The 26,164-nt window shown below is 43.9% G+C and overlaps 1 protein-coding gene across 1 annotated transcript in view; it reads left to right on the top strand.

Moving 5' to 3' along the window:
- Positions 1-23,041, top strand: part of EPHA4 (EPH receptor A4) — a 104,317-nt gene extending 81,276 nt beyond the window's left edge. Inside the window, exons 9-18 of the mRNA XM_054282268.1 lie at positions 3,981-4,039; positions 4,801-4,914; positions 5,096-5,281; positions 9,174-9,235; positions 9,824-10,033; positions 12,533-12,682; positions 15,033-15,226; positions 18,131-18,286; positions 18,570-19,445; positions 21,644-23,041. Coding sequence (XP_054138243.1) covers positions 3,981-4,039; positions 4,801-4,914; positions 5,096-5,281; positions 9,174-9,235; positions 9,824-10,033; positions 12,533-12,682; positions 15,033-15,226; positions 18,131-18,286; positions 18,570-18,684 — 1,246 coding nt within the window. The 3' untranslated portion in view covers positions 18,685-19,445; positions 21,644-23,041. The remainder of the gene's footprint in view (positions 1-3,980; positions 4,040-4,800; positions 4,915-5,095; positions 5,282-9,173; positions 9,236-9,823; positions 10,034-12,532; positions 12,683-15,032; positions 15,227-18,130; positions 18,287-18,569; positions 19,446-21,643) is intronic.
- The last annotated feature ends 3,123 nt before the right edge of the window (positions 23,042-26,164 follow it).

The following is a 26,164-nucleotide window of genomic DNA, read 5'->3' as shown; positions in this document are numbered from 1 at the left end:
CCAAGGCTGATAAACACTGCTTGGTGATTGGCCCTCAATGGATCACTCTTTAGAAAATGAACTGTCAACCCCTTGCCCTCGTATTGATTCTCGTTAGGATCGGCCGTAAAGCTGTCAGAGGAGAGGCTGCCTGGAGCCAGGTGCTGACAGACCTGCTGGGCTCAGACAGCTCTGCCCGGGGCTGTCTGCTCACTTATCTCTGCCCAGAGTGTGCAGGCACACAAAGGCACCTCAGAGCAGGTGGCAGCAGGGACAACAGCCACTCCAGGCACTGGTGGCAGTGGGGATAAAACATCCTGGTGGCCATGGGCTCGGGGATGTCCCCTGACTCTGCCTGGTCCAGGCACTGGTGGCAATGGAGATAAAACATCCTGGTGGCCATGGGCTCAGGGATGTCCCCTGGCTCTGCCTGGTCCCTCTCAGAGGGGCCATGGGAGGGGAAAGACAGAGCAAGATGAATGAAATACTAGGACAGTGAAACTACTCTGTGCATACTAATGGTGCCTTGCTAATTAATAGCCCTTAATACACAGCTCTCCAGTAGCTGGAAATAGCTCTCAATAAACAGAATCTACTTTAACATTCACTGTTGCTCTAATGATTTTAACCACCATCACAATGTCATTTAGAGGTGTGGACTTTGGGGATATTTCACGATGTTCCTACGCCAGCAGAAGTTAATAGCAAAATAATTATACTTTGTTACAAAATTACTTCAGATGAGAATAAGCTTTTCTGTCCAAAGAGTCCCCATGAGAAGGTTTTGTAATCTAACCATGACCTGAAAGTCATATTTGTACAATCAAGCCTGTGCTTTGGCCTGCAGACATGGCCTCTGTGCATCCACGAGCCAGTGTGGGCACAGGGCATATGCTGTGGGTGCCCACTTTTGAGCACTGGGTTATTACTGATAATTTAGCATAATACTTTTTTCAAGACATTGCTCAAATCCCAAAATTCATCTTTGCAGCAGAATTAGTGCAAGGACTTTGCCTTGAGGCAGCTCAGGCTGTCCTGCTATGCGAGAAGCAATCTGCCTAATGTTCCTGTAAACTTGCCGAGGTTTGGATGGGGACAGCCATGGAGCACCGGCAGGACAGGGCGTGGGTGGTCATAAACCCCACTCTGAAGGAATGCTGAGCGAAATTGCAGCGTCTCAAAATGAGTTGTAAAGGATTTGGGGAAGTGTAAAACAGAGAGAGACACCTTCTAAAAGGGTTTGTGTGTAGTAAGATGGTCTGACCAAATCCTCTGGTCATCTGAAAGTTTCTGTCTGAAATTCTCCCAGCTGATAGATGGATTTACCTTTGCTCTGCTGACACTTTTGGTCACCTTTTCCCGGTGATGTTGGGGCAGGGGCTCTGCCAGCCTGGTGCCTGAGCCCCCCATCCCTCTTTGTGTGGGAACAGGAGGTGGGAGCAGGGCCGTGGCAACCAGGTCCTGCTGTTTCACCTCAGTGCCTGCTAATTCCCCCGCTGTTAACTCCTCTTCATCGCCAGCCCCACCTGCAGCTCTGCCTGTCTCTGACCCCTGCAGCTCCTGAAAGCTCCTGTGTTCTTTCCTGAATGCCGGTCCTTAATCAGCACTGCCCAAATCCCCGTAATTAGGGGGCTCGGATCCGTGACAAAGGCTCCCTTCTGCCCCTCAGGTGAGCTGCCCCAGAGGCTGGGGCTCCCGGGCTGCTCTCCAGGACAATGGCACACAGCAGTGTCCTGCCCAAAGCCAGGCAGGAGAGGTCAGCAGGTGACACGGCGAGAGGTGGAAGTAGGTAGTTAGTTTAGAAGGTATTATTTAAACTTAATAAGCTACAATTACATTGCTTGAACAGTAATCCCTTTGTTTCCCTTTGCTTTTTGCTGCCTTTGAGTTTTAGTGGCGGAAGGTTATTTTTTAATCTGTTGTGAGGGTGCTTGTACTTTTTAAAAATAAGATAAAGAGATTTTTTTTTTTATACTTAAAATGCTTTCATGCAAAGTCTGTTTGCATTTTGTATTTCCCATCTGTGCCTGAACATTAATAAAATTAATTTGAAGGATCCTGATTAAAATGCAGAATCTTCTTTTTCCCTTTATTTTCCTTTCTTCTGAGAGAAGTTGTACAATACCTGAAACCATTTTTGCAGTCCCCTTAGCTGGTCTGGCCTTGGGTGATATTTGTGCTCTCTCTTCCTTCTTAGTTCAGTAGCTGGGAGCAGAGCATCATCCCATTATTTCACTCAGCTCTGTTATACCAGTGCTGTAAGTTCTGGGGCAAATAAACTGTTTAAGCAGATGTTTGGATCCAGTGTGGGTTTCAAGAATTCTCTTCTTGTGATTGGAGCCATTTGTGTGTCAAGAGAAGAAGCTCCCACTGGTTTGTGGTTGGATGTATACCTGCTTTTTCTGTCTGAACACAAGTCCTGCAAATGTTGGTAGCTGTGACCCTTGGTTCAAAGATCAGGCTGTTGTCAGATGTCAAACACGGCTTTTTTCCTTCTGTTTAATGGATAATTTGTATTTTTTCTTCTTGGCATAGTGTGCTGTATGACCCAGCCCGAGGGCTGCAAGGGGAAGGGCTGGGGGTGGGCTCCCAGCTGGCAGCAGTGGGAAGCTGCCATTCCCCACAGGGCAGCTGCAGAGTGGGATGTGGGATGCTGTTTGCTGAGGGGCAGAGGGGTTTTGCTGACAGGAGAGGTATGGTAGGACTCAGGGAGATTTGCTGCAAGTGAGGCTCCCAGTTGTCTTTTCTTCCTGTTACCTGTGAGGTTTTTGACCCCTTTCAACTCACATCTTACAGGTTTTTGTTGTACCTGCTCTCATTTGCCTCTTCTCATTCACCATTTTCAGCCTGTTAGTTAACCCAGTGTCACCCTGGTGTCCCTGGCAGGCCTGGCTGTCCCCTGCCCCACTCCAGGCAGCAGCTGGACATTGCTGGCAGTGCCACTCTCCCTTCCTGTTCCCCAGGCTTGGTTTCTCCTTCTGCCTTCCCTCCTCTCTCCACCCCAGCCTCTTGCCAGTCAGCTCTCCTGGGTCTGACTGGGAAATTTGGATTTCCTGGGAACAGGCAAACTGAGAGTAAGCAGCAGTAAACCCTTCTCTCCATCAGTGTCTGCTCTGTGCTTGTTTCTGAGCACTCAAGGATGGGTGGGTAAAAGCCCAAATCATTTCTCTGCATCTACATACCTCTGGATGCTGGGTAACTTCAAATTCCTACACATTTGGCTGAGCAGAGTCCTCAATATCCTTCCTAATGGACTAACTTCTTGTACCAGCTTTTTGTAGTGCTCCTTGTCCATTGGAGCTGAAAGCTGAACTAATTAAATGCATAACTAGATCACAGTATCACAGGTGTAGGTGTAGAAGTAGTAATCTATAGAATTAAAATACTCTGCTATGCTATTGCCTCCAGCTCAGAGAGTCAGTAGAGGAGTTCTGCCATCAGGACTTCTTCAGCCCCTTCAATTAAGCAGTGATTAAAAGAATAAGCAAAATCCTTGGGATCTTAATTTTTGATGGTCAGGGTTGGTGGTTCTTCCTTTTTTTTTTTTTTTTTTGCTGAGATCCTGATTTCTGTGTTGAGAGACTTGTTTCCAGTTTTAAATTTGCAGTTAAATAAGTGTATTGAGTTGGCATTTGCCTAATGATGTTTGAAAGTCAATCTACCAAAACACCTCTGTTGTAGCATTTCAATCCCTGTGTGGTAGGGATAAAAAGCAATTTGGGCCCTCAATTGCAAAAGTAAGTTTGAAAAAAAAGTGGCTGAAGCACAAACTTTTTTTTCCCTTTCTTTGAAAGCTGAGATACAAATAGATTTGTGCTTCCTTTGATGCTCTGTTGATGCCAGTATCACTCGGGGGAGTGTGAGGATCCTGCTGCCCTGGTTGTGTGTTGTGTCATGGCTGTGGCAGGTGCCAGCAGCTCGAGTCTCTGCAGGTCAGGACAGCTGGGCTTGTTCAGAGTGAGATCCTCCTTGCACTCACTTGCTGTGCTTTGCCCTGACAGGCGCAGCAAGTACAGCAAGGCCAAGCAGGAGGCAGATGAGGAGAAGCACCTGAACCAAGGTAAAAGGCACTGGTGCTTGGGGGGTTTGGTTTGGGTTGTGAGACATGGCTCATGTTCTGGTGCTCAGGAAATAAAGGATTGTATTCCTCTAGAGGAGAACAGGTTTCTGTTTTCCCCTCCTGCTTCAAAATGTATTTACTCTAGTAACAGGGAAAATAGAAGTGTCCGGGGAAAATGTTTTGAGGGTGCAGAGAGAAGGGTTTATCAAGTTTTTCCATTGTTCCTTGCCATTGAAAGATACCTGTTCTTAGCCACTTGATTTCTAGGCAAGGTTTTTACCCACAACACTCTGCTAAAGCAGTTTCTGAATGGGCCAGAGGCAATGCTGCAGGAGAGGGAGTGTGAACTTTGCTGCCTTTATTCCAGCACTGAATCCTACTGTTACTTCCATGTACCAAACCCAGGACCTGAGCTCAGAATTTCCTGGCTCCCATAGGAAAAAGGGATTTAGTGTTTTAGTCTCACAGGTCTCTGACAGGTTATGCTAGTGATGGCAGTGATTTGTGAAGCTCATTAATTGGCAAAAGCCTCATTCCTTACATCAATAATGGGAAATATTAAATGTTTACACTTTAAAATATTGTACTGGGGGGAAAAAATACTTAAGTCCTTCCTTCCTTATCAGTCATTCCTGGCTTAAAGTACATTTTTATTGTACACTCTCTTTGCTGTTGTATATCATTAAGGCTTCAGTCTCATATGTTCTGTGTTCAGCAGCATGTAGATCAGTGACTTCAAATAAAACATTTCTGCCTTGCAGGTGTTAGAACATATGTGGATCCTTTTACATATGAGGATCCAAACCAAGCTGTGAGGGAATTTGCCAAAGAAATTGATGCCTCCTGCATAAAGATTGAAAAAGTTATTGGTGTGGGTAAGTGCCAGAACTTTTGCATTTTTTTCCCCGTAAATACACTTTTAAATTTGCTTTTAGGGAATGTGTGATCCTATGATTTTGTATGACAGTTCTCCCAAATGTACTGACATAACAGTTTGACAACACAAGTGCATGCTTCAGGCTCCTGACCATGGATTCTTGTGCCTTTTTCTTCAAGGGGAGTTTGGTGAAGTGTGCAGTGGACGTCTCAAAGTGCCAGGAAAAAGAGAGATCTGTGTTGCTATCAAGACTCTAAAGGCTGGTTACACTGATAAACAAAGGAGAGACTTTCTGAGTGAGGCCAGTATCATGGGACAATTTGACCACCCCAATATCATCCACTTGGAAGGTGTAGTTACTAAATGTAAGTAGGTCATTTTCATGACAAGTCCAATTTAGAAGTCACTGAGAAATTAAGTCTGTATGGTGTGTGCTGGCTTTTTTTTTTTCCTTCTTACCCTCTTTCCTGTAAAATGACAGATGGAACAGATCCACTGATAGCTAATAGGAGGAAATCAGTGCAGGACAAGTCATTAATCTTGTTGTCAGCTATAAATGGGTTTACGGTTTCAACTGATATTCTATCTGTAGGCAGCTTGTACAAGATTTTGTACAGGGAATTAATACTGCAGGGGTTGGCTTTTTTTTATCCCTTCTTGCTATGCCAAGCAGGCATCTTTCACATCTTTGCTAGACTGAGATGATTGTTACAGGATAGGCAAAAGCAGATGGTGAGCGAAGAATTCAAAATGATGGGGGAAAAATACCAAAACACAACTACACAGTCATATGTTTGAAGTACAAAGCACAGATGTAAGGAGCAAGCCTTTGAAACGAAGCAAGCTATTTTAGTGTGAAACTTGCTTATTTGTTTTCTCTGATTTACAGGTGTGCTAATTTCACTCTGCAGAATTTACCTGGACGATCTTTTTGTTTGCTTTGTTTGGGGTTTTTTAAGCCTGACTGTGCTTTAGAGAGTGACAATGCTGGCTGGGTGCTGGGTGTAGGCTAGAGCTGAAAATGCAGCTGTGAGACACCAGTGCTTGGGTGTGAGCTGTCAAGGCGCCACTGCCATGGTGCAGGTATTGCCTGTGCCCAGCTGCCCTGGGTAGCATGGTGGCAAAGCCTGCCTCTCATTGCTACTCCTAAAATACTCTTTGGGTCTTGGGGCTCATGCTCAGGGTGGCATAGAAAGCAGGCAGTGATCTTGCGAGCTGCTGTCATAGTGGACTTTGTGAAACTCACCTTCTGCAGCATGAGGAACATGAATGCAGGGTATTAACAGTGGGAGCAATTAAAATTTGAGATGGATGAAAAGTTAAAAAGTAAAATATCACTAGAAGAACAAAGTACCTCTCATAAAAGGTTATCAAAACCATCAGTTCCACTGTAAAACTCTGTCTCTCTTGAATGTCAGTGAGAGCTGATACTTATTCTGCCACTTTTGTTTCTGGAAATCTTACCCCTGCTCATTTGTGTTGCTGTCTCCTGGTCTGCCTTCTCTCAACAGTTGAAAATGGCTCATACAGTGTGTGGCAGTTTGCTTTTAAAGGCAAAAAGCAGTTTGGACTAATTTTGGCCATCCTTTACTGAGAACCTCTCTCAAAACTAAAATTAACATACCCTCCTCTGTTTAAATTTGGAAGGTCTGAGTGTCTCTCTCTGTGATTGTTATAACAAAGGGAATGTGATCAGGCCACAGTGTTTGCCTCAGACAGTGATTCTTTTAGCACCTCAGTAAAAGAAAGACAACAGGGGAATCTTTGTGTTGCAATCCCACTGGAAGCCCCTGAGCTGCTACAGCTCCAGCACTTACAAATGGCCGTAGGCATTTGCATAATGCAGTTGTCAGTGAATTAAACTGATTGGGAATTTTCACCCAGGGAGGAGGTGGCGGGGTGACCTGGCAGTGCCCCGTTCCTGGCTCCCAGTAAGTGATGCTCCAGCAGCAACACGGCTCCGTTACTGCCAGCTGCACTCCTGGGGAAACAGGGCCACTTAAGAGCACATTTATCTCCATTTCTCCATAGGTTTGCCGAATGCTGTGATAAATGGATGCATTTAATAAACTGAAAATTAAAATGTGAGATAAATAGTGGTATAGATGGGGGTTGAGAGAGGCAGCAAAAAACCATGAATAAATTATTGGCTGCTAGTCAAGTACTTTAATAATTGACTCGCTGATGGTAACTTCTCCCTCGTCTCTCTATCCCCCCTCCCCTGCTAAAGAAGTGTCTGAGTAATGAAATTACATGTTAATGCACTGAAAGAGTCTTCCTTTTTTCCCTTCTACGTTGACATAGTATCTTTTGATTGAAGAAGGTTAATTAATACTCATTTAGCTGTATTTGTTCAGTGGAAGAGTGGTTGTCGTAGTTGCAAAGCATAAATGAAACAGTGCCATATGCAGATTTGGTTGAAGTTTTTCCTCTTTCTACCAAAGAATGCTTTCAAAGGTGAATTAGGGGGAGGATGATGTTTAATCACATCCTTTTACTTAAGGATGTGCTCAGCCAAGGTCACTCAGCCCTTCATCCAGAGCAGTTTGCTTTATGCAATACCATTGCTTCTCTGCAACATTCAGTAATGGCATTTCCCAGGTGTGCTGGCTTGCTTGGGACCAAACCAGTAATAATTTGGATACCAGCAGGGAAGGGAAATAAAAGCAGGAGTAATAAAAGGCCTGTAAAGGGTAGGTTGGGACCGGAAAGGTGAAATAAGTAATGATGAGTGAAATAAGTTACGTACTGCACATAGATGTTGGCCTAAGTGAAATGTGGTAAAATGTTCCTACAGTCAGTCCCTATAGCATATGGTTTTCTAATTAAAAAAAGGTTACTTCAGAACCAGAAATCCCTGACAAATGATGAGAAAAGAATCTTGGTGAAAGATGCACTGAGGTAGAAACTATTAGGGGAATGTTAAATGCTGCAACATTTCACGGTAGGGTAATTTTTAGAGATGGTTGTTCTGGAGCAGATCCTTGCTGGTGACAGAAGCAAGGAAAAATTAAGTAGTTCTGATACCTCCTGTGCCAAGATGCAGTTGAGCTATCTACAGTCTGGGTGACCTGGCCTTTGAAGCCTTCTCTTTCCCTATGATGTTCCCTTCTTCAGACCTGCTCCAAGAAGTGAAAGCTGAGTTTCTCTGGGACACCATCTTTTATTTAGGAAGAAAGTTATAGTTCCTCCAGGTAAAGCACAAGAGAGAGGAAGGTTTGCTGTGCCAGGTAGCACTGATTGTCAGGTGCTCACCTTAGAAGTGCTCATCTTGGGAGTGGGCTTTGCCATTCAACCTTTGATGAGTTAGTTCTGTACTTCTGCCATTGCTCTTTTGAGATCTTATCAGACCTATTTCTACAAATACCTGTATGTCAAATATGCAGTAGGATTTAACTCCATGAAATAATTAGTGTTCCTTGCATGCACCTATGTGCTCTCAGTTTCAGCACTGTATTTTTATTATCTTTATAAAACTCTGAAAGGCAACATCAAGCATTGTTAGTGTATTTGCTGTTGTTTTAGGCAGGAGAGTGCCTAGAAAGCATCCCCCTGTCAGTAACATTGCATTTCTCCTCAGGTTGCCCAGCTTGGCCCCTGTTGCAGCATGGGGAGCTGGGTGCTGCTGAGCTCTGTGCCCCCTGTGTGACACAGGGCTCTGAATCATTTTGCCCCTGGCTGACTTCAGGAGGCAAATGGCTTTGGCTCATTTATAAATAATGAGAGAAACACAGAATACAAGTTCAGGACAGTGAAGGTTGAAAGGAACAGCCTGCACTTTTCATTCTTGAATCCAGTTGTCTTGGAATACTTTGTAGCTTCTGGCAGCTTCCAGCTTGCCTAAAGCATTGATCTTTCAAAAAAAGACAGAAAGACCAAAGCATTCACGAATTCCATTTTCTGCTCTGCAAACAATATGTAATACTAAAGATTTTTGTCAGGTTTGGACAGATCTTTGTTTCTTAGTTCTCAATTATCAATTCACATATTCCTTAGGGAACAGGAGCCACTTTAGTTAAAGACCTTGTCAATGAGTCAACCAAAGGGTTAACCTTCCAAATGGGCCCATTAAATGTTTCTGTCCTGTAATATTTCATCTCTTGCTTCCCACAGCTGAGGCATAAGCTTGGTGCATTTCAAATTAAATTAGATTGTGTAAGCCAGGTGTCTTGGCAGTAAAATCATGTGCAAACCATTTTTATCCCATTAACATTGGTGTTCATCAAGGAATTGTGTTTTTCTTTCTGCACACTCTAGGTAAGCCAGTAATGATCATAACTGAGTACATGGAGAATGGCTCCTTGGATGCCTTCCTCAGGGTAGGTGATTTCTTCAAAAGCTAAGGAGATTTTATACTGGGAAACACCTTTTTCTTTCTCTTTTTCTTTTCTGTTTTCTTTTTCGTTTTCATTTTCTTTTTCTTTTTCTTTTCTGTTTTCTTTTTTGTTCTCTTTTTCATACTGAAATTTGCGCAGTTTTAAAGAAATTATGTTTGTACTTGGGAAATTCTGTTTTCTGGTGTTGCTTTTATGGAAAACCAGAATTAATATAAAGTGGAAGAATATAAAATAAATGAATTTTTTAAATAGCAGGATTTTAAATAATCCATGTTTAATGTGAACAGTTCTGACTTGCTCCATTTTTGAAAGCATTGCAGTGCTGTAGACTCATTAAAATCAGATTCATTGCAAACAGGATACTGCATCACTGAAAGCTGTGACAGAACCTCTGGGTTTTTGCTTTTCTGGTGAATTATAGACCCTGGTGAGGGGAGCGAGGAAATAACATTGCATTTCATTGGAGAGAAGATGGGAATCTGCAGCTCTGCTCTTTGCCAATTTCAGCAGTGGCGATAATGTAGCTTTTAGCTTAATGCTCTGTGATTTTGCTGCTTTCCCCATATGCAGAAGAATGATGGGAGGTTCACAGTCATCCAGCTGGTGGGGATGCTGCGTGGCATTGGCTCGGGGATGAAGTACCTGTCTGACATGAGCTACGTGCACCGCGACCTCGCCGCTCGCAACATCCTGGTCAACAGCAACCTGGTCTGCAAAGTCTCTGACTTCGGCATGTCCCGCGTGCTGGAGGATGACCCTGAGGCAGCTTACACCACACGGGTAAGGAGGGAAGGAAAATGGCCATGTTGTCGTGCCTGCATGTTGGTTTTGTCTGACTGTGTGGGAGGTGTCAGTGGTTTGTTTTAAAATAGTCTCAGTCACAAGTGAAAACCTAAATCACAGCCTAAAAGTAAACATTGGCCCAGGCTCCACAGCTCCTATAAATTGATGTGCTGTTGCTGCTACAGCAGTGACCACAGCAGTATTTCTTTTCTGAGGATGTGACCCATGTATTCCTCTTGTTCCTTCATCATGATGCAGCACGTGACAGGAATCTGGTGCCAGAAATTAGGGCCTAGACTTCTGCTCCTTCTGATATCTACAAACAGGGTTTCCACGTGGCTGCTCATACTCATGTTTGATACAGAAGGTGTAGACACCCCACAAAAAAAATAAAAAGATGCATCCACTTTTGCCCATCACAAAGCCAGTCATAAATTTGACCTAAATGATTTGGACTGGGAAAAGTGTTAGGCCTGCATTCCCATTTTTTGTTTCTTTCCCATTTTATTTATATTTCAGCATCCCACTGTTGGGTAATTTTGCTAAAGCCATTTTAATATGCTACACAAAGAATAAGGCTAATGCAAGTATTCTGGCCACAAAACAACGTCCCAGCCATTACCAGCCTTTTTACCAATACCTCTGATATCAACATGCACCTAAAGAGAAAAATTTGGTTTATAAAGTCTCCTTTTTTAATTGCTTCTTTTCTTCGTTTTTAAATATCTGCCATTCTCCATCTGTTCTCCCTAGTGCTGAGTTTGTTTGCAGCACTCAGATCTTGCTGTTTAATCCCAACACTCATCCTTTAATGGATTCACAGCTCATTACAGGGAAGGATAGACTCCTGTAGTATTAAATGCTGGCCAGCCTTGATTTCTCTCACTCATAAGGGTGGCAAGTGGAAGCAGAGGTTTGAAAATCTGTATTCAGGGAAATCAGAGTTTAGACAAGCACACAAGAGCAAGACAGAAATGACTGAAGAGCTTTTCTTTGAATTTAGCATGTGAAGATATGGTATTGTTGGCTCTCAGGAGTAAACTAGAGAGAGTCAATGACATTTGCTTTACAGTCATTGTCTTCATTTGGTATCAGTAATGAAGGATCAGGGATATTTGGATTAACTCCACTGTGCTCAAGCAGCTAAATATAAAGAGCTTATTGACAATTTTTAGAGTGACAACCATGTATAAACAATGTCAGTGCATCTGTGCCTGAAAGGAGGAATAAAGCTTTTGCATAACCAGAGAGGCTGTGATTGAATGCAATTTTTTAAGGCAACATTTTTAAAGAAAATGATGTGTTCTGCTCCTGTTAGTAACTCATTAAAGAGAGAGCATCTTGTAGTCACCAAGGCACATATTGCCACAACCTGACTCACAAAGGGCCTGATGCAAAGGCTGAAGCAGCCAGGGAAAGGACCCCTTTTGATATGCCTTGGCTTGGAACCAGTCCATATTAAACACTTGAGAGATATAGTAGAACAATATACTATTAAGTATGCACACACTGCACTCGCTTATGGATAAAAGCTATCTAGGAGATGGCTGGGAAAAAAACTACCAAAATAAACTTAATCAAAGAAGCATAAAAGCAAATGAAAAAAAAAATCCAAAAACCTTTGTTCAGCTTAAGTCATTCCCCAGATGGAACTGCAGGAAACCAAAAGCTCAATTAAAAACACCTTGCATATTAGCATAAACAAAAGGAGAAATCTCTGGCCTGGGATCACTCAGCTAAGGCAAAATCAGATAAACAGGATGGAGTGAGTTCCTTTTTAAACAGTGTAGGACCTCAGTGGCCCAAATCAAATGGCCAAGTGTTTTTATTTGTTTAAAAAAAAAGTATTGTAAGGAGAGGCAGATTTTTCCAGCAGGTATTAAAAGCAGCCTTGTACCCTGGTTTGGTGTTGAACTTGTCCTCCAGGGTCTGGGAGAGCCCAGAGGCTTGCTTGCCTTCTCACATCTCTGGTAGGAGTTGGGATATTGCCCATGGGAAACACCACTGTATTCATAAATCTTCCCAGTTTACCTTCTCTTTATTTTACCTTTTTAAAAAGCAAAATGTTTATAATGCCATTTTTCTGAAACAGGCCAAACAGGTCAGACAGGCAAGCAAGGAAATAGTAATTAAGAGCGTGCACTCATTTGTTTTGTCAACTAAATCTCTAATATATACTTTGTAAAACCCCTGGCTTGTTCTCAGGCTTCAGCATAGCCCTGAGCAGAGATCTCTTGGAGGGCTGATAAAAATACATTTAACAATTTACTGGTTCTCCTCCTGGTGACTGAAGCAAGCAGATGGGCAGCATTGCCTCCTGGTTGGATCTGACAGCTTTATGGCGAGCAGGAGAGAAAGTGGCTGCGTTTTTCAGAAGGGTTCTGGAGCTGTACACAAAAAACCATGTGATTTTTGTACTTTGAATACATACAACAGTGTCAGCCACACACAGCACTGCATTGGCTCACCAGCCTGTGGTTCTTTCCCTGGTGGCAGGGGGGCAAGATCCCCATCAGGTGGACGGCGCCCGAGGCCATCGCCTACCGCAAGTTCACCTCGGCCAGCGACGTCTGGAGCTACGGCATCGTCATGTGGGAGGTGATGTCCTACGGGGAGAGGCCCTACTGGGACATGTCCAACCAAGATGTGAGTGTCCTGCTGAGCTCCCCCTGCCTGTCCCCTCCCCGTGCCTTCATCTTGTCCTTAGGTGTCTGCTCATGTGTTTCTGTGGCAGTTGCTATGTAGCTGTAAGATGGTTATTCCAGGCTTTTAAAAGGGTGGTAGACTCTTGTTTTCTCAGGGAATCTCTCTGGAACTAAAGTTTCTTGAGTACTTCAAGCTTTGTCTAAGTTGCCAGAATAGGGGATTCTCAAGTTAGGTCTATACACCTGGTTCAGTCTTTTAAATGTGAAAAAATAGCAATTAAAGAAAAATGGAGGAAAGGGAAACAAATATATTTAAACTGTCAAATAGTAATACTGTCAAGAGAAGATCTGAATATTCATATTATATCTTGAGTTTACTAGATGTCTTTAAGAGAAAAATACTTGAATTTGATTGGGCTTCCTATTGGTAGTTAATTCTTGAAGCTCCACTATGCTTATAACTCTTCCAGGTGATTTCATTTCTTGTAGGATATCTAAACCAACACATAGGAAATCCAGTTCTGATTATCAGTCAGAGCATCTTTGTGACAATGGCATAGCTGCCCCCTGAGGCCATTAAAAAGCAGCTTTTGTAAATGACCATTCTTAAATTATGCATGTCCTGTTTAACCATACCATCTGGACTACTTCAGTGTGATCCAAGAGGGACTGTGCACAATGGCTGCTGTTCCAGAAGAGTATTTAATAATAATGCTAATAAGAGCTTTTGCTAATAGAATTTTTATTAAATGGAAAAAAAAAATCCCACTGAAAATGAGGCCTAGATTATCCATAATTCTTTTCCCAGGGGATTTACAAGCAGGTAAAGGAAGAAGAAAATGGTAATCTGAATATACAGCCATGGGAGTGGTTAAGGCATTTTACAAGTCATCTGCTTTCTTCTGTAGAGCTGAACGTTTTCAAAGAGTGTCTAGATGTGGATGGCATTTAATCTAAATGGGAGATATAATTTTAATTTCCTTCTGATGTGAAATGTCTCTTCTGGCACCCAATCTTGCCTTCCTTTTGCTAACAGGAAGTCATCAAGACTTAGCAAGAAAATAAAACACCAGATGTGTCTCGGTTATATCAGGCATGTCTGCACAGCACAGTGGAGCTCCCTGCAACAAACAGCTGCTTTTATTAGAGCTGTTTATGTTAGGCTGGTGTTCACTGAGACTGTGCACTGCTAGACCACGTTGAAAAGCTGGCTTGAACAAGACAGGGAAAGCCAATATTACTGTCTGTGCACACTCTTTACAGAACATAGCATAGACATGCCTTTTTTCTTCCTTAATGATGGCAAGGGAAGTTCCTCTCACAACAAAGCAGGAGGGGATTTCAAATTATATTCAGTGTCTGTTGAATCAAGAGAAATCAAAAGTATCTTCATACTTCCTGGAGGAGTGAGAGCCACTTTATTTGTGGTCACTGAATAGCTGCTAATAATGCAAGCATATCGCTCACCTTGTCCTCCCAGTGGATTTTAGCCACTAATTGGACAAGTCCAGAAGGAGAGAATTTAGTGCAACTCAGTCTCTGAGCGCTCCTGGTCTCTAGTCTCATGGTGAGTCCTGCCAGCAGTGTCATATTGATTAATTCAGATCTGAAGGCTCCTGGGTCATGTCCCTGTCATGTCAGAATTGAGTTCTGGTTGTGTCCCATTCTCCTGAGAGAGCTAAGAAGCCATTAGGGCCTCTGGAGTGCTTTTTAGAGAGTTTGAAGTGATTTCAGTCTGAGTTTCTCTGGGTTCTGTTAAATATGAAATACATATCTTAAGATGTGTTGGACTTTTGTAAAGCTGCATAAAAGGGTTCCTATCTCTGCATTTCTTGGCTCAGAGCATACAGCAGCGGGGGAACAGGTTCTCTGCAAGGCCTGTCTTGCAGACAGAGATGAGCTAGCCCAGGAGGACAGGGGGAGGGAGTGATCTGTTGTACCTTAAAAATTATGGGGAAAATACAGTCTCAACATACTGCACCCGAAACTGACTGATTGATAAAGTCTTGCTGTAGAGCTGTTGCTTCTCCAGCCCTCTGTCCAACGAGGCTAGTTGCTTATTTCTAACCAGGGCTCTTCTGTCATCCCTGTATCCCATGTGCTTTTTTGTGACAAATTGCCCTGCTGTATCTGATGTCTGCTCTGGGTACACTTTCAGTTTTGAGTTGCTGAGGAGAAATGACAGTTCTGAGACCACCAGCTGTCTGAGTCCGAGTGCAATTTTCCACGTTGTATCGCTTAACTGGGGATTTGTCACTGTAGTCTGGACAGCCCTAGGATAAACCTACTCTGCTGGTGGACTGAGCAGGGTGTGATGGTCTCCAATGTCTCCCTGATTGTGCCATTTGCAGGTGATCAAGGCCATCGAGGAGGGGTACCGGCTGCCCCCGCCCATGGACTGCCCCATCGCGCTGCACCAGCTGATGCTGGACTGCTGGCAGAAGGAGCGCAGCGACCGGCCCAAGTTCGGCCAGATCGTCAACATGCTGGACAAGCTCATCCGCAACCCCAACAGCCTCAAGAGGACAGGCAGCGAGAGCTCCAGGTCAGCCCTGCTCTGGGACGGACCAGGGGACACAGGGGAGGTGGCACACATGGAGTGCAGGTGGCACACACGGAGTGCAGGTGGCACACACGGAGTGCAGGTGACACAGAGTGCAGGTGTCACACACATAGTGCAGGTGACACGGAGTGCAGGTGGCACAGAGTGCAGGTGGCACACACGGAGTGCAGGTGGCACACACGGAGTGCAGGTGACACACACGGAGTGCAGGTGACACAGAGTGCAGGTGTCACACACATAGTGCAGGTGACACGGAGTGCAGGTGGCACAGAGTGCAGGTGGCACACACGGAGTGCAGGTGGCACACACGGAGTGCAGGTGACACAGAGTGCAGGTGTCACACACATAGTGCAGGTGACACGGAGTGCAGGTGGCACAGAGTGCAGGTGTCACACACGGAGTGCAGGTGGCACACACGGAGTGCAGGTGGCACAGAGTGCAGGTGGCACACACGGAGTGCAGGTGACACACACGGAGTGCAGGTGACACAGAGTGCAGGTGTCACACACATAGTGCAGGTGGCACAGAGTGCAGGTGGCACAGAGTGCAGGTGGCACCCAGCTCCCAGGGCCAGCCTGCACAGCAGCCGCTGCTCTGCGTGTGTGAGCACAGGGCTCTGCTGGCTCCGTGCGGCCCCCAGGGCACCCAGGCTCAGCCCTGCCAGCAGGAAAGGGGAGTGAGCACAGCTGTGCTGGATCACACCAGCGCTGAGAGAGTTCCCAGCACAGTCTTAAGCATGTCCTGATGCAGGCAAGCTCTGCTGAAAAGCAAAGTTTGCTGCTTCTGTTTCCCCTTCTCCCCCCGGTGAAAGGGCTTGAGTGGGTAGGGTCACCTCAGTCAGTGCAGCTAACAGGAGTGATGTGGTTTTCTGCAGGAAAAGCACATCATCAAGTTTTATAAACCCTAAGATTTGTGTAGGATTTGCAAATGAGCGTTGCAGCATTACAGCCAACGCCTCGCGGGCATTGGGAAGGTGTGGATTAATTTTTATGTGAATTTGAATTTAATTTTGTGGAAAGCCAGTTTCATGTCTCCACCGATCCCGCGTTACATTTGTTTTGTTTGCTAAGCATGGTGTACCCGGTACGTGCAAGAGAAGTGCAGCAGGAAGGAAAACTCCCAGAGTTGTAGGGTGAAACCAAAATAGCTTTGTTGGGACAGATCAGCAGTTTGTGTAAGCTGGTGAAACACTGCTGAAGTAATAGGAGCTTTACTGATCTCTACCAGCTTTGGTCCATTTTTTCCAAATGTCTCTGCTTTGTCAGGTAGATTTGCTTACAGCAAATATGGGAAAAAAGTTTAAAAGAAACAAGGAAGATAAGAGGAAAATGTTTTTTAGTAGGAGGAAAGGTACAAAAATATGCATTAGACAATGCAAAATTAAGTTTCTTGAATGAGTGGGGGAATAACAGAGATTCTGTCTTAGCCTCCAACAGAACAAGATCCTTTTTTAAGCTTGTATGTCCCTTTGTGGGTCTTGCTTACAATGTATGTCACCAGAAGAGGGATCATTAACCCTGTGAGGCCACTATCACCACCTCTTCCAGATTGCCCTAATCGCACTGGGAACCTGGCAAAAATGTATATTCCCTCAAGGCTTAAATAATTTATGTGGCGAGAATCACAGTATGATCTGCTGTGCTACTTTGGTTGAAGAATCACAGTATGAGCGCCTCCATTTTTGCTTTCTTTTCAATTTACAGGTGGTCTTTGAAAATATATAGGTTTTCCAATAGTTAATAACCTGTTCAAGGTCATTGTCTGTGTATGTAAGCTAACAGCCTATTCAAGGTCATTTCACAGTCATGGCTCTTTATAAATATTTTTTTGTCTTCAGAATAGGAATTTCAAATATGCATATAACATTATTAATATATTACCTTATACATAAAGCATAATTATATAAATAGGGTATCATCATTGGTCTTGTGTTAGATAATGCAGTAAAAGAGTTGAACCAAGTATTGCCAGAGTGTACTCAATGCCTCAGGCAAGACCTAACCGTGCTTTTGCACACCTAGTCTTTGATGATGTGCATTTTCAAATAAATTGCTAAATGATAATTGTTTTGATTAAATAGATAACACTAATTTATAGTGCTTTAATGAAACTGTGACTTATGATACACATGAAATAGTAAATGCAATATTAATAAGAGAAGAAAATGTTGTAAAAATAATTATTGGCGAAAGTGTGCTAGGCAAAATGAGAAGCACATTCCAGAGTGCAAACAAAGATCAAAGCTGGTGTGATTCCTACCACTCCTGGCACGCACTCGGTCAGGAATGGATTGATTAAAGAGGGGATTAACTCCCTGCTGTCCTGAGTTTGATTGAATGCACTGAGCAGACCTGGCTAGAAACAGGAGTTATCTGAACCTGCCCAGAGTTTTGCCCTCCAAACCAGTCTGGCAGGGTGTGAGCTCCCAGTTCTTTGCGCATACTTCAGCAGTGTTTCTATAGCTGCTGAGCGCTAGTCTGACACATGCAGGGCTGGCAAGGTCTGGCATTGTTGCCCGTGAGATACAGACCCAACAGGCCAAATGCCTTCCAGCATTGCCATCTTCTTTATTTTGGGGAGTAAAAGCATTTTCTGTGAGCTTGGTTATATCTAGGATGGAAATCATAAGCTGTATTGTGGTTCAAATTAGATCTCAAACCAAAAATAGAAACCTCAGGTGAAATTCATTCTTAGCAAAAATTGGCCCATTCCTTTGCATCTTGTTCAGTTTTGATCTGAGTTGATGTGCAGAGTTTCTTTGGGCACAGCCTCTTGCCCTTGCTTTCCCTCATCATTGAGGTTAATTGTTGCAGAGACCAAACTTGGGTTTGTGGTTTGTGATCCAGCTGACACCATTTCTCTGTCCTTTCACTGTTTGGCATGCAGACCTAGCACAGCCCTGCTGGATCCCAGCTCCCCCGAGTTCTCGGCGGTTGTTTCTGTCAGTGACTGGCTCCAAGCCATGAAAATGGAGCGATACAAGGATAACTTCACAGCTGCTGGCTATACCACCCTAGAGGCTGTGGTGCATATGAACCAGGAGTAAGTACTCAGAGATATAACAAAAAAACTGGTAAATCTGGATTTAATCAGCCTCTCTTGCTTTGTGCTGCATATCATTACACTCATTAAAGGAATGGAATGCCTTTCATTTGGATGGAGGATGACTTTAAAATGCCTCCACAATGCCTCCACTTATTTAATTAAACATTTCTGTACATCTGCTTTTGCTAATGCTGCTTGTGGTTGACTTAATATTTTTTCTCTGCATCTCAGCATCTGATCCACAACTCTGAGCCCCTTGTTGTTCTCCTGCCTTCCACAGGGACCTGGCCAGGATCGGGATCACGGCCCTGGCGCACCAGAACAAGATCCTGAGCAGCGTCCAAGCAATGCGCACCCAAATGCAACAGATGCATGGCAGGATGGTTCCCGTCTGAGCCAGCACTGAATAAACTCAAAACTCTTGAAATTAGTTTACCTCATCCATGCACTTTAATTGAAGAACTGCACTTTTTTTACTTCGTCTCCTCGCCCGTGGAAATCAAGATCTGCAGCGTTGCTTGATGTACAGATTGCGGAAGCCGAGCGTGTGTGTTGGGAGGGGGCCTCCAGAAATGACGAGCCGTCCTTTGAAACCAGACCTGGAACAAATGGTTTCTTGGAACATGCTTCTCTGTTGATCAATGATATGTAAAATACATGTATCTATATAAATATAAAGTCACATTCAAGTTTTGATGCTATGTTTGCTGCCAGATACTGTGCTTAAAAAACAACAGCATTACTTTCCTTCTCCCTGTGACCTGTAGGATTACAACCATAGTGTTTTATTTGTGGGTGAAACCACCGTTGTGTATCTTTCACTGGAATGAAGAATCTGCCCTAGGATATTCTTTGCAGACTTGATGCATCACTAACACCTTGCAAAAACCTCAGTGAGAATATCATGTGGCTAATCAGTGCCTGCCAATTAGTGATCTAGCCGTTTATGGGCTTGAGACGTGAAGTGACCCACCTTGTGGATTACTGGGCCAAACTGGACTTCTGGGGAGGTTCTTGGCTGTTGTGCCATGCTGAAGCCTGCCATTGAAAGACTTTTGTGACCATCTTGCCAGTAGTCAGCTGTGACAATCGTGGCTGTGGAGCTTTCAGACTTCTTTTCTCTTTCAAGAAACTTACTCCCTTTGCCTCATGGAAGGTCAGTGGAAGTACTGTGTCCAACATATTCATGGTGCTTTATTTTGTAAGCTGTTCTAGGATTTCACCACTGTTGGGGGAAAATAAAAACTGCTGTGTTATGTGTTGTTTGGGGTTCCTAACTGGTTTGTAAGAATCTCTGCTGGTTTCCCAGACTAATTGCTGAGCCTTTCCCATTGTTTGCTCTATTTGATGGCAGTGAAAATTGCACTATCTCAAATTGCTCTCAAGCTGTTGCCTGGTAGGGTGTGCAGACAAGGTGTAGGAGTGTCTTGGGGCTCAGCTCAGTACTGAAAGCTTGACCTCAGTTCACACTGAGAGCCCTTATGCTGTGGTTGGAAAAGCTCAACATGAATGGATGCCACGGTGTAAAGTACAAATAGTCATAAAGGCACTGAGAAGAACCAAAGACTTTTCCTACCTTCTCATGATAGCAGTAAAAGCAGTATTTGGGTTTTAGAAAGATGTGTTTCAGTTGTGGTGTCAGTGGTTTTATGGGAAAGGGAGCAGATAAAAATGGGGTAGAGCATGCAGCCTTGCAGGTTTTGTGCAGTTTGGGTGTCAGGCAGGGTAACAGCTCGTGCACCGTGATCCTGTTGGATCAGTTGTGGGAACCAAGCTCCCCTTTGAAAGCCAGCCCTGTAGGGTGGGTATCTGGGATTATCAGGGCAGCTGTGGGTGTGTGAGTGCCAGGTGCAGACTGCACAGCTGGGGCCTGACACCCTCTGCAGGTATGGCCAACCAGAGGGAGCGTGGAAAAGCTGCCCTCTGCCTCCTCCAGGGAACAGATGGGAGTTGGGTGACTGAAAGCATGGCCTGGCTTGCCAGGTGGAAGAGACTGCTATGGCAATGTGGTTGTCCTCAGCAGGTCTCACAGGATAAAGCTTCATCCAGTAAAGCTCTGAACACACTGAGGCTTGAATTTATTTGTCATGAAGCTTTTATTACTCTTTTTGAACAGAGTATGTAAGTTAGATTCTTTAAAGTCCTTCTGAGGACCAAAGTGATGAGATGACCTTAGAAAAAAGACGGGCCACTTATTCTGTGCTGAGCAGGAGGAGGATTTTCATGACATGTCCTTTAGAACTGACATTGCGTTTCAGCTGTGCCAGGCACAATGTCAGAAAGGTGAGATTTATCGTTTAATGGCACTAAGATTGGTTCTTTAGTCTATAATATTTTGGTCCTATTCCACACCTGACAGCAAATTCAGAAATGATTTAGTGGCTTTATAGGTCAAACTTTTTTAATAATTGAGTTTATCCTAAATCCAAAACAGTTCACTCAGTTGGACAAATCACACAGACTGTATTGTCACTCACATCACTTTTTTTGTCACTTTTAACAATAACTTGCTGATTTTAACCACTAACTCTCCCTCACTCCCAACTCTCTCAGAGAACAACTTGTTCTGAATATGAGATGCTAAATTTGGATCCTGTCAAATCATGACAGCTCAGTATAAACTGTTCTGCAGTATTACTTATAAAAGCTTTTCCATTTCAAGAAATTTAAGATTTCTTTTAAAAAATCTATTTAAACCAGCATGTTTTAATGTCACTTTGCCAGGCAACATAAGAAGTAGTTACTCATCTTAAAGACCTGACATTTGTACTTTCAGCAGGAAAAATTCTTCTGCCTCTCAAGTGCAGAGATACTTGAAGTTTCCTTGCTGTAAATCTGTTGCATTCTGTTGAGATCATCTTTTTTATCTAAAACCAAAATACACCCAATTTTCTGGCCAGTTTGTTAAATTGCTGTCTCGGAGTCTAGTAGTGGTAATTCAAAACAGTGCAATATTTTCCACACAAAATGGAAAACTGTGTCCCTATAGAATGAAAACTGTGAAGGCAGCTCAGATGCTGGGTTTTCAGCACTGCCACTGGTGGCTGTGTTTCCTGTGAGATAAAATATGGCCAAGGAGGAGCATCCACTGGAATGTGATTTTAGCTTGAAGAGAGCAGATGGAGGGGAAAAAAAGGTGGCCCATGTAAGTATAGATAGAAAGATAGACTTGTTGATTACATATCTGTATGTAAGGTATGCCATGGAAGCAAGACTTTGGAATAGTGTGAGGGAAGGGAGGACAGGGAAGGCAAAGGGTCCCCACCCTTTGAGCATTGCCATTTGGGCAGGTTTGGGTGTCTGTCTTGGAGCATGTGGTTTAATACATTTAATTTGGGTTCTCTTTTCATGCAGGGAAATGGATTTTGCTTTCACAGCCTCGTAGCCCGTCCTGTTGATCACATTGACCCTGGAGGAACACAGAGCAGACATGAAGCCTTCTGGACCCACAGTTGCGTCTTCCATAGCACTGATTCTGGAAAACACATGCTGAACAGTCGTCAGTCCCTGAAGAGAGTGTGACTTTTACTTTCTCTTTTTTTTTTCCTGGGCCACCCACTCCGTTCTTTTTCTCCACTGAGCGATAACTGACTCGTTAAGACTCAGCACCCAGTTGTCACTTGAGGAATGTACTGTGTCAAAGCCCTGCAGACTTTGGGATTTTGTTTTTCCTCCTCTTCTGCTTTCTCTGCTTACCTTTGGTTTTATTTATATATTTTGTTGTCTCTCCTCATTCCTCTGGCTGTCACCGCTGCATCCCGGACGAATGAAGGTGACAGAGCACTACACATCTTTCCATGGACGCCAGGCCAGGTGCCACAGCAAAGAACTCAGTTCCTGTGAGCTGCCTGTGTACATTGCTGAAGTGACATTTTACACTAAAGGTGCCATTGCAGTGATATAAATATATTTTTTTTCCTTGAATGGATAATGGATTATTATCTCCTCCGAAAGGTGCGTACGTGTGCTTGTGTGCGTGTGTCGGCGTGCAAGTCACCTCCTGTGTAGAACTGCCTGTGAACGTGCCCCAAACACCTCTGTCCTGTGAGACCAGGCTGGTAGCTCATGTCTGAAATGATAGCAAGAACACACACATTAAGAAAGTGTTGAAATTTCTGTATCTGTAAGTGTATTTTTTAGCTGCCACACTAACGTTGTTGAGTAGTTCAGCAGCCTGAAACAGGGGCAATTTCAAGTTAGTTTTGGAGTAATGGATGCAGGATCTAAAGGGTGCTAAAGGTTCTTGTTAAGTGTTGTTTATTTGTACTAGTGCCCTGCTCATGACCAAGAACAACCAGTTTCTCAGTGGCAAGGTGGTGGAGGCAACACCTGCATCTCCATCCACTGGCAATCCTGAACTGAATTCTTATGTAGCCTTTTTTATCTTCAAAAATAGGATTTTAAAGACTTGTTGAATGCTAGCAAATATATGCAGTTCTTCCATTCACAGAAGCACCTTGCTCTGTGTGCAACGTAATAATCAGAACACTTCCCTGGTTCCCAGCACAGATAAGGAACAAAAATGCAACAAGACCTGTAAAGTTAACAGTTAGCAAGAGTTGTGCAGTGTGTCCTGTTCCTTGTGCAGTTGAAGGGCAGTTGAAGAGCAGCAGAAGACAGACACTCCATGGCCCAGGGAGCAGTGCTGCAGCGTGCTGGCACTGCCTAGGAGAGCTTGCAGTGTTTGGGAGTCACCCTGGTGTGCTGTGGGGCAGCTGGAGAGGAGCCGAGTGCCTGCACCCAGGGACACAGGGCCACAGCAGCCGGCAGGGGACAGGTGCCGTGCTGCCCACGTGGGCCAGGGGCTCTCGGGCACTTGTGGGGCAGCCTGGGCACTCAGCCCTGCCCAGAGCTGTGACCTGTGCTCAAGGCTGCTCCTGTTCCCTCTTTCCCCCCTCACTGACCCTCTGTGGTAATTCCTGCTCTGGAGGAGGAGCAGCAGGGCTGGCAGGGGAGTGAGGGCAGCTGGGCATGGTGGGCACCAGGATGTGCCAGCTGTGCCTGGCAGAGGTGGCCACCACAGAGAGTCTGGGCCACCACAGGCTGCTCCAGACACTGCTGCCCTCGGGGACAGGCCAGCTTGTCCCCTACAACGAGTGTGTTCAATTGTCCTGCTCACACACCAATGGTTGATGTTTGTCCGGGTTTCTTGCTGTGCTAATTTTGTGATGGATCTTATGTATTAAAAATATATATGTATAAAATGCAAAAAAAAAAAAAAAATCTGGTAAGTAACCAGTAAACAGGACTTAAAAAGCAGTATTTTTCTTTTATGTGACATTTTCATAACCAGAAAAAAAAAATCTGAAATACTAATCAGACAAATAAAAAGAGAGTGCATTTATTTTTTTGTATCACTGCAAGTATGTTGGAATATGCAAGGACTGTGTAAATTAGAATGTATGAGGCATATTATAATTTAGTTCATACTGAAAAAATCTAACAGCATTTCTTGGTTCATGCATTTGAACGATCTCTGGGTTAGATATATAGATTTTTCTATTTTGTTTTAATTTGTAATTTTTTTCTCCCTCCGTGAATTTTAGGTACACATAACTTATGTCATTTATTTATGGTCTTTTATACCTAGTTTGTAAAATTGTAAAATAGCAAACAATGCAAACATTTGCATTTGAAAATAATAAAGTAGTTGCTGTACAAACCTGAAATGGACTATTTTCAATTATTGTATGTTGCTTTTAATTTAGAGTTTATGCCAGATACAGATGGAGAATTCAGAGTAACAATCCTGGTGTTTGCCCCAGAGGGGTTTATTCTCTTCAGCAGATTTCAGATTGCCTTGCTGCTGTCCTGAGCCGTGCTGTTTGTGATGTGGGAGGGGTTCTGCAGCCAGGCTGCTGAAATAATATCAGTGATCCTTTCTTGGAGACCAGGTGCTATCAATGGGAAAAACCTACAGGGCCATAATTTTTGCTATTCATGAGTGGGATTGGCTAGGGGTGGTGTCCCCCCCTGCTCTCCAGCTGGACCTTGCCTAAGGTCAGGTGTCCTTGGCAGAACTCCTGCAGTTATCCCCATGTCCTTTGGGCCAGGCTGTCACCCCTCCTGTGCAGCCATGGCCTTGCTGCAGTTACTGCCCACACTGCTCTGCTCAGGGGCTGCCATTGCCTGTGCTCGTGTTGGACACTCATGGAAAGGTGTCAGGAGCAGCAGAAAATGGAGTGGCACAGCTTCCCTGAGGAGGCTCCAAGCCAGGAACTGAGAGCATGGATGTTGTGCAAAGCATGTTGCTGTGTGATTGCTCATGGGCTGTGGGTACCAAGGGTGCCATGGCCTCAGCCACCACCTCCACAGCAGGGCTGCTGCTTCGTTTGGGATGCACAGGCCTTTGACTACCCAAATTACACATGTGCACCGTTCATGGCAGGCAAAGAAACAATGGCGGCTCTTGTAGAATTTTCCTTAAGATTTGGAGATATTTGAAGAGGATTTTGAACCAAACGAATTGGGAAAGACTCCCATGATATCAGCAGAGCAGCATTGTGCAGTGCTGGTGGCCAAAAGCCCTGCTGCCAGCACTGGGTGGGTGTGATTTAAAAGCAAGTTCACCTCCAGTAGCTGGGTGAGGAGGGCAGCCAGCTGGGCACCTCAGAGGATTCAGCAGTTGGGTACTGAGGGAGATGTGTCATGCCTGGAGAAACAGATTCCATTTCACACACACAAAGATGTTTTAAAAATTGTTTAGCTTTGTTGTGAAATGAAAGAAGAACCTTTAAATCTTTTTTAAGAAACTGCTGTTTAAAAATGTCCATTGAGGTTTGAGCACTTGGGTCCTTCCCCTCCTTTTGCTGATTCTCTGCTCTTTCCCCTTTTAGCTCCCAAATGTAAGAAATCATCCTCTGGAAACTTTTTACCCCAATGCTTTCATTTACTTCCAAGTATATGGATTTTACTGAAAGATTTCCTTGCCAAAAATTCATTTTTTTTTCTCTCCCTGCCACTCATTCTTTCCACATATTTATACAGTAGCATGAGGCAAGTGAATGTATTTCCACATAAAGCCTATATATTTGCATTTCATTCATGGTGAACATCCCTGTCCTTGAGCTGAGCATGGAGTAGTGCAAAAAACAGATGTGGGGGCCACTGTAGACATGTCAGGAAAAACAAAATGTTTTCTGACAATTGCAAAGCAAAAAAGGAAAAGGCTTGTTAAGCTCTAAATCAGCAACATGATTAAAACTAGAGCTAGGTTTGAGGCCTTGACCTCAGTTATTTTACCCTTTCTCTTGAAGGGAAGTACCCTTAGGCCATTGGCTGATCCTCTATTGAATGGGTGACAGACCCCTGACACACTTTATTTCTGGCAGTGGCCCTGAACATAATTCTTTGTTTATAGGAGCTTCCAAGAAAGTTATATGAATATGTAGACTTTTAAAAGTAAAATTAAAACCTAAATTATTTCATTCCTACCAGTTTAGTAAAATGTGTTCTCCATGGGTGGATGGAGAGAGTAGCCACAGGAATATGCTACGTTAACTTGCTTTCTTACATATACATGTATTTATATATATATATGGGTCAATTATATCCCAGTAATCTGCTGTGGATTACTAGCCTTTAACCAGACCAAGAAAGATTATATAAATCCTTGTTTTTATAGTTCTCTTGAACTTATTCATTACCCTCTTCTATAAAATCTTGTAATTAATTAAATGGTCTGAGGCATTTTGAGACATTCATTTTTTTGAAGACTGTTTTTAAAATGAAAAAACCCCACTGGACAGCAGAACAAAGCCATCATGAGTAACCCAGCTGCCCTCCAGTTTCTGCCGAGGTAACCAGCCTCCCCCAGGGTCAATAAGCATTTATAGGTGTGGGTAGGTGCCTACTGCCAGTTTTTAATGATGCTGC

This window comes from Melozone crissalis, unplaced genomic scaffold, assembly GCF_028551555.1.
Source record: "Melozone crissalis strain CALT ecotype California unplaced genomic scaffold, PUWL_Pcris_2 ptg000034l_1, whole genome shotgun sequence".
NCBI classification, from domain to species: Eukaryota; Metazoa; Chordata; class Aves; order Passeriformes; family Passerellidae; genus Melozone; species Melozone crissalis.
The sequence above is the reverse complement of the archived record's forward strand: the minus strand, read 5'-3'. Positions and strand labels throughout refer to the sequence as shown.